Below are 9,147 nucleotides of genomic sequence, written 5' to 3' on the forward strand. Positions count from 1 at the left end.
GGGGGGGGGTTCATATACAGATGTTGGGGGGAAATCACCAGAGATTGCAGAGTAACGTTGTGTGCTGCTGTGTTGTGTACCTTGCATGCGTTAATAGTGATTAGTAAATGACCATACTCCAGTCCTGCCTTAAGTGTGATTTTTCATGCCAAGTTACCACAGAAACCATACTGAATGTTATCAAGTGCACTCATTCAATCCCATAATACGGAATGATTTCCCCCATCTCGCCAGAAGATCTCTTGCCTGCAGCTCCATTTTCTGAACTGCTGGTCTAATGTGAGTACAGCATAATATCATACTGGTATACATTTCTTTTTAATTGATTATTAAATAGTTTAATGGAGGATTATACCTCCAAGTTTCCATTACAGAGTTCGAAATAAACCTGTTAATTACAACCGGAGCTGCCAGTTTACTGTAAGTTTCAAATGATTATTAAACGGCAAGCACAAATTATGCAAAAGTGGCAGCCCTTCCGTCGCACTCAGTGTCCGAATTCACTCACTCGTTTTCATTCACTCCTTCAGCTGGACTATATTAGTGGACTAATGTTTCAACACAGCACAGGTCTTGCAGTCTCTACTAATGAGCTGATGAGTTGAACGAAGTGTGTTAGATGAGGGAGACGTCCAAAATGTGCAATTTAATGAATGGGCTCCCAATACTAGGTTCATGGACAGTCAAAAAGTGAGATTAGACGCAGAATGATGCATGTGACTCAGATGGAGCAGTAGAGCATGCTACAATATGAGTTAACCTTAGTTAACCTGTTGCTAACTTGTACACAAAATGACCACCTCATTAAATAGGTTCTGTGTCAGAGTGATGGTTTACGTATCCTTATCATTTCACTTTTCTTAACCGCTAAGGTTCTCCATGCTCCTCTCGGTGGCCAGTCAGTGGGCAGACACCCCCTGGTTACACGTTTCCTCTGCAGTGCGCTGAGGCTGAGGCCTCCGGCCAGAGAAGCTTATGCTAAGTGGTGGATCAGGATGCTATTCCATAGCCTTGAGTCATATGATCTCCCCTCTCCTTTGGGGGTCAAGGCTCACTCCTCCAGAAGTTTGCCCTCGGGACGCTGCGGGATGTCCACCCCGCACTTTGTCAGGTTCCTACCTGCATTCTGCACCACTCCTGGCTCCTTTTCTCTCACCTTAGCTGTGCTCTTTCAGACTAGGCAGGTATTTGTAAGTCTGGCGGCGTGGGCATACTCGTTCCCATGGCGTTTCGATGCAGCTCGAGTTCCTGAAGGGGAACGCCCATCCATTGAACTGATTACACATGTGATTCAGAGCGTGGTCACGCTGATGGCGTTCCCAAAGCATTTCAATGCAGCGTCTTGTTCCCTCGGGAAACCATGGTTACATGCATAATCTAGAGACGTTTTCAGGCCTGGCAAAGCCGATGTTTGTGCCGATACTTTAAGCAGGCTACCCATCAAAGATGAGGAAACAGATGAGAAGAGGTCTGAAATTGTACTAATGCTGGACATATTGGGGGACGCACCTGTGGATACGCCTCAAATTAGATGCTGGACCCGGGATATCATGATGTCCAGAGTTCATGAATACATCCTGAGTGGTTGGTCACCAGTGCTGGAACCTGAGTTTCAACCTTTTTATCAGAGGAGAACGGAGCCAAGTGTCAGGGATGGCTGTGTATTGTGGGGAGCGAGAGTTGTTGTTCCAGTACAGGAACGAGAAATTTTGTTGAAACTACTCCACTGGTGTTTCAAAAATGAAAAGTTTAGCCAGATCTTATTTCTGGTGGCCCAATATGGACAGAGACGTGGAAAAAGAGGCTCAGTTGTGTTAAGTGTGTCAACAGTACATGAAGGCACCCGCAGTTGCTCCTTTACATCCATGGGAGTGGCCAACAACTCCCTGGTCCAGAATATATGTTGACTATGCTGATTCGTACCAAGGGAAGATGTATCTGATTGTTGTGGACTCTCATTCTAAGTGGTTGGATGTTTACCCCACAACTACAGCCACCTCCCAAACCACTATAGAAAAACTGAGACAGAGTTTCAGTGTATTTGGACTGCCTCGGATGTTGGTATCAGACAATGGACCTTGTTTTACAAGTGCAGATTTTGCATCATTCATGAAAAAGAATGGAATTCAGCACATCAGAACAGCACCCTTCCACCCTTCCTCGAATGGGTTAGTGGAAAGAGCAGTGCAGACTTTCAAAACTGGTCATAAGAAAATGCAAGGAGAAACCTTGGAGACAAGAGTGAGTAGGTTGTTGATTAGTTACAGGATTACTCCACAAACCACGACTGGTTTGTCTCCTGCTGAAATGTTTATGTCCAGACGATTAAGATCGACTTTTGATTTGCTTCTACCGGACCTGGCAACCAAAGTACAAAAGAAACAGTTGAAACAGAAAGAAGAACATGACAACAGCGTAGACCTGCTGACCTTTTCAGTGGGTGATGCTGTGTAAGTGAGTGATGTGACATACTCGGAATTAGTGCTCTGCATTTATCCCATCCAAAGTGCACACACACACCGTGAACACACACCCGGAGCAGCGGGCAGCCACTTTTTGCTGCGGCGCCCGGGGAGCAGTTGGGGGTTCGGTGCCTTGCTCAAGGGCACCTCAGTCGTGGTATTGAAGGTGGGAGAGATGTAGTAGACTGAGTACAATTCTAGCAGTTCCCGTTGTTACCGCTAGGGGGGGGGTTCATATACAGATGTTGGGGGGAAATCACCAGAGATTGCAGAGTAACGTTGTGTGCTGCTGTGTTGTGTACCTTGCATGCGTTAATAGTGATTAGTAAATGACCATACTCCAGTCCTGCCTTAAGTGTGATTTTTCATGCCAAGTTACCACAGAAACCATACTGAATGTTATCAAGTGCACTCATTCAATCCCATAATACGGAATGATTTCCCCCATCTCGCCAGAAGATCTCTTGCCTGCAGCTCCATTTTCTGAACTGCTGGTCTAATGTGAGTACAGCATAATATCATACTGGTATACATTTCTTTTTAATTGATTATTAAATAGTTTAATGGAGGTTTATACCTCCAAGTTTCCATTACAGAGTTCGAAATAAACCTGTTAATTACAACCGGAGCTGCCAGTTTACTGTAAGTTTCAAATGATTATTAAACGGCAAGCACAAATTATGCAAAAGTGGCAGCCCTTCCGTCGCACTCAGTGTCCGAATTCACTCACTCGTTTTCATTCACTCCTTCAGCTGGACTATATTAGTGGACTAATGTTTCAACACAGCACAGGTCTTGCAGTCTCTACTAATGAGCTGATGAGTTGAACGAAGTGTGTTAGATGAGGGAGACGTCCAAAATGTGCAATTTAATGAATGGGCTCCCAATACTAGGTTCATGGACAGTCAAAAAGTGAGATTAGACGCAGAATGATGCATGTGACTCAGATGGAGCAGTAGAGCATGCTACAATATGAGTTAACCTTAGTTAACCTGTTGCTAACTTGTACACAAAATGACCACCTCATTAAATAGGTTCTGTGTCAGAGTGATGGTTTACGTATCCTTATCATTTCACTTTTCTTAACCGCTAAGGAGCTGTGGCTGCACACACACCCCGTTAGCTCTCAAACACACCACATTTAACCCATCATTTACATCCCTACCATTTATTACAGAACAAACAAACAAACAAACAAACAAACACACACAAACACACACATGCACACACATGCACACACAAACACACACACACACACACACACATGATTAGGGGCCTATAAGAAGGTATTGGGTTTACCCATCACTTTGCGTGATGGTCATAAATACAGTGTATGAGTCAAAAAGTCACATAAAAGTAGTGATATTAATATATCTACAAATATCACTGGATCACACATTCCTGCTACAGTTCCTTCAGTATGTGAATGTTAATAGTAAAATAACATTCTGCAGCATTAATATGCATGTAATGGAAGAGTAATTTGTCTGGGAAGTCAAAGCTAAAGCAATAATTTGCAACTCATTACTCTTCTCTGTGAACTAGACCATATGTGATGCATCTCACCTTATCACAAACATGTAAGCAAAATGCCAGGGTCTGTTCATGATGCACAATATGAGTCATTGTGCCACAAGTATAAATTACTCCACTTTTAACATGACACTGTTTAAATTCTAAAATTAAGGCACAGTTGCTTGATTATTGGAGGACAAGGCTAACCTCGCTGGCCCTCTCTGATTATTATTATTTTTCCTGACACTGCACACAAGCACAGTTTAACCTAGCCCACAGCACAACAGATGAAGGCCAGGTTTCTGTGGCAGAAAAACCACTGGTTTTTAAGAAAAAGACAAGCGCTATTGGAATAGAACACATTAATATTCATGAGCTGAGAATTCGATGTAGTATTCACATGCATTATGTGACATACAGCTTTTAGAATTTATTATGTTGTTGTTATTGTTGTTGTTTTCAATTTGATTAGTCTAATTGTGTTTTTTTCCTACAAATGTTACCGTGTCCATATTTTCTTAATTCTATTGTCAAATGTTGAGTTGTTTATGGTAATAAGTTCAAACATGTGAGTGACCTTATAGGTTTATTAAAAAAACAGATGTTCTCTCTTATAAACAGTACAGTTACGAACGGTTCGCGAATCGGTTCGACTGAATCACTCAAAAGAACGGCTCGTTAGCGAGTGGCCTACTGAACTGGAAATGGAACCCGTGATTCAGCGCCGCCTATCGACCGACCGCAGATCGCATCTGCTCCACATTTTCTTTTGAAGCTCCGCCTCTGACCATCGCAAATCTGTGTATGTGAGAGATGAGCAGCAGCAGAAAGCCGTCCGGACCGTGTGCATGAGAAGTGAAGTCCTCAACCATCCCAGTCCAGCTTGAACGTGCGTTCGATGATGGCCGCGGCTGTGGAGAGAGGAGGGGTCCGGGCCGCCTTCATGAACCCGGGTGTCGGTGCACCCGCTCCCGCACCCGCTGCGCCCGGAGGATCAGCCATGGCCGGAGCTGTGGGTTCGGGCTCGGGTGCGGCGGGTTTGGGTCCCATCATGCCTGTGCCAATGAATTTGTTTGCAACGTGGGAGATTGACCGCTCATCTCCGAGCTGTGTTCCGAGGTACATCAAACCTAATACTATTGTTCATGTGTGTAAATAAAGCTTCAGAATTGATCAAACACTATGCATTTATTTGATTGCATGCTTTTCTGTGCATGCAACATGGGCTTTAACTTGCGCATGTTATGCTTAAGGAGGTCAAAACAAAACTCATGCATTCAGAGCTGTGATGGTGAGTTCTGGGAACGTATTATGACACATGGAAACCTACATATATGCTAATTTTAAAGGACCGTTATGGACATTTATGTTTGCAAGTGTCTATATGAACACAGAAAACATCAATAGTTGACCGGATTAATGTGCATGTTTGGTAAAGCAGGTCACAACAAATCATCATGCAGTATTGTGATGCTGAAAAACGTAGTATGTGTTTATATAGGCACATTTCTTTATGTGTTTAGTTTGGTTTATATACACAGAAAATCACAGTTGGCTAACATGTTTTGGGTGTCATATAACCCACTAAAGTTAAAGCATTGCAAATGCGGGGCATAAAAAATCTTTAGTGCTTCATTTCAATATCTGTCTTTTTCTGATATATGCCGTCAACATGCCATTTTGTCTCATTATTTTGCATTAATATCATTTAAGTGCACCTTTGCATATATTTACTGAAAATTCGTCTCGTTTTGGTTTCAAAATGAGGATGGAGCATGTTTTTTAAAAGCCTGTGTTAATTGCATGGAAGCTTTTTGAAATCTGTAGCAGTCGGTGGTCTCAAAAGCCCTTTTGTATTCATTACAGTCAAATCAATGCAAATTTGAGTTTGTTGTAATGACCATGAGTGCCATTTGGTTGTAAAAAGATGCATATTCAGGATTTTGAATGAAGTTAGTCACAATTATTATCCGCTATTATCAGTTTTCAGTTATTCAGTTTTCAATTATTATCTGTTATTATCAGTTATAAATGCTGCATTACATAATTATAGCTGTTGTTGAACGTAATATAGAAAATCAGCGTATCTCTTAGGGTACCTCTTTGCCCAATGAGTTCCTGTGCTACACATGATGCAGTTTGTCCAAATGACCCAAACCACATCCTGTGTTATCTATTTAAAACCCGGAGTTCATCTGGGAACATCATCATGATGGTGAAGTTAAAAGAGTGGCGGGATGCTTTACACATTCAAGGGTAGCAAGTGATTCTGTCATGCTCATTGTAACATTGCATTTAACATTGTCCCATTGAAAAACCCATATCAGACAATTTTAACAAAACAAAACATAACAAAAACACAGAAACAAATGTGATGGGGCCCCTTTCTACCTTTAAATTATAGGGGGATTCATACAGTACTTTTTACTTAATGTTATTTAATGATAACATTTTCATAAATCATGTCTTAAAGGGGTCATATGATGCGATTTCAATTTTTCCTTTCTCTTTGGAGTGTTAAATACAGTACTATATATATATTCACTGCATATTAATTAAAAGTAGTTCATACTTTCTACTTAGTATTTTTTTATACAATATTTTATAGTATTTTTATAATAGAATGGAGTATATGGTACTCAGGATTTTACTGTAGTATTTTACATAGTAGTTTGTAACTATTTTCCGTTTTGGCAAATTGGTTGCGAATTTATTTCATTTTCGTACAATCTGCATACAGCCCACTGAGGGTTGAGTTACATGAATTATTATGTATTACATTGTTCAAGTTCATACAAAATTCCCAGCTCATAAAATAGTTCAGTTTTCTCATGAGATTGGGTTGCTGTTTTTCACACATGACTTCACGCATTACAATCCATGTAACATAAATTACAATTGAACACTTTTTTTTAGTTGTTGACTTAAAACATACGAAAACAGTATGACAACTCTAGATAACACTTTTAAGATTTGAAACGTTTTGTTGTATTATGTTGTATTCTGTTAGACTTGTGTTTAGCAGGTTGATGGATAGGATCAGTGCAAGCTCCAGTGTTTACATGCTTATGAATGTAAGTGAACACGGCGCAAAATCTGCTGTGTCCTCTTCAATGCCAGATTGGATTTTGTATTAGTCAAGCATTAAAAAGTTAAAGCAAGCACATCCCCGGTTTGTTGTTTTAAGCCTTCTACACACTGCACGATTTTAGCAATCCTATAAGATCATTGCTGGTCACACTGTGTGACGTGGATCTAATAAACTTGGGTACGACATGCATGTAGACTGTACGATGATGACACCTATTGACTCGTAGGCTACGACGCACGTTTCTATAGAAGAATAAAACGTCATTAGCATGCGCTAGTGGTAAACAAAAAGAGCATAATGAATCACACTTTGACAGTTGTAGTTTTTATGTGTGCTGAAAAAAAGTGGAAGCGGCGAAAGAGGAAGGAATAAGAGCTTGAGGTAAGCAGTTTTATGTTTTAGCGCCATGTCGCGTTGATTTCATGTCGCATTCTTACTGGTTGGTCAGTAAACGTGGTCATAACTGCAAACACACTGTGCGATGATCATGCTGAATTTCTGACACTGCCAGAAAACTATCGTAGACTATCTTTGGTCGCAAGACCAGGAAAACGCCCGTCGTTGAACCTCTCTCACTGTATGACATAGGACCAGCGATTAAGAGCCACGATCACAGAAATCGCCACTATTGCTTCACAATGGCAATCTTTCGTCTGGGACAGCCAAAAATCGTGCAGTGTATCCCGGGCTTTAAAGGCCAGGGTGTTTTCTGCAATCTTCAGATCCAATCTGATGCTGATTTGTCAATATAGTGTTTAATTCGTGCTAAAATATATTAAGCTACTTAATGAATTTGCTTAATAATGTTTTGTGTCTGTAATATTTATGTAGTAAATGAGCATTTTGTCTAAATGTCTCCTTTGGCTGTTACTATATTTGCAATGTATCACAACTTTTTTTTAACAAATATGTAGCAAGTGGGGATGTGTGCCACCTCTCTGTTGTTTTTTCTGGGTTTAGTACAGCGAGTAATTGCCTTACTACAAGCAAACCTGGTGGCACATTAAGCTCCACAGAGAGCTGTGAGAACTCGTGGGACTAGATTAATCAGCCCGGCCCAGATGTGTCCCGATGGCTTTGGAAATAAGAACAGGACTGCTTTCTGCACGGAGACGTCCCTCAAGTATCTGGACTTCAGCGGTTCACAGCTCCAGATCTGACGCTGCTGGCCGCCCTCAAGTCCTCTCAAAGAAAGGGCAAATGTGTATTTCACTGAAATGCCAAAGCTGTTTGCTTCATTTGTTCTGCTTCATACAGCATGGCTGGATGTCCAGCAGAACTACAGCTGAGTCCCTGAACTGGTTAGGGCTGGGAATCCAGAACCTGTGCTGTTCTATTTCACAACGGGTTCCATTTTTTAAATACATATAAAACATTTTCATGACTTTCAGTTCAATTAGTGCTTAATTGTACTAAAATGTTGTGACAGTGTATGCACTCTTACTGAATATACAGCATCATGACCCAAAAAATGATGTTTTTTACCCAAGTTGTGAGCTTGCAGTCTTAATTGAAAGTGATAATGCAAAAATATACAAAATACAAAGACGATGAACTGATATTGATAAGCGATATGGTAACACTTTATTTGAACAACTCTGAAACCCATGCAGTGTTTCTAATCGTGTCTTGTATCATGTCGTTTAGCGTGTCGTGAGGTCTTCAGCAGTAGCCAGTCCCAGGCTCTAGTAGGAGACTCAGCTGCCGTATAGTTAGGGCTGGACAATAATTCAATATCATTATGTATCGCAATATAATTTTTTTCAATAACGGTGATATGATTTTTAAATACATTTCCGATATTTCGATATACATTACCAGTTTCCCATACATTGATTTATTTGTGCCGTTTGACTTCGTTGAATAAACATGAGCACTGCACGTTTCAAAATCATAACACGGCGCGGGTGCAGGGGCGTAGCCATCATTTCAGAAGTGAGGGGGACAGAAATGTTATATATATATATATATATATATAACATTTCTGTCCCCCTCACTTCTGAAATGATGGCTACGCCCCTGCACCCGCGCCGTGTTATGATTTTGAAACGTGCAGTGCTCATGTTTATTCAACGAAGT

The 9,147-nt window shown here is 41.0% G+C and overlaps 1 protein-coding gene across 1 annotated transcript in view; it reads left to right on the forward strand.

Annotated features, from left to right (window-relative positions):
* Positions 1–4,775: 4,775 nt before the first annotated feature.
* LOC107753494 (phosphofurin acidic cluster sorting protein 1-like) overlaps positions 4,776–9,147 on the forward strand; it is a 79,841-nt gene continuing 75,469 nt past the window's right edge. Inside the window, exon 1 of the mRNA XM_016569646.1 lies at positions 4,776–5,096. Coding sequence (XP_016425132.1) covers positions 4,876–5,096 — 221 coding nt within the window. The 5' untranslated portion in view covers positions 4,776–4,875. The remainder of the gene's footprint in view (positions 5,097–9,147) is intronic.

Source organism: Sinocyclocheilus rhinocerous, unplaced genomic scaffold, assembly GCF_001515625.1.
Source record: "Sinocyclocheilus rhinocerous isolate Xijiao unplaced genomic scaffold, SAMN03320098_v1.1 scaffold1523, whole genome shotgun sequence".
NCBI lineage: Eukaryota > Metazoa > Chordata > Actinopteri > Cypriniformes > Cyprinidae > Sinocyclocheilus > Sinocyclocheilus rhinocerous.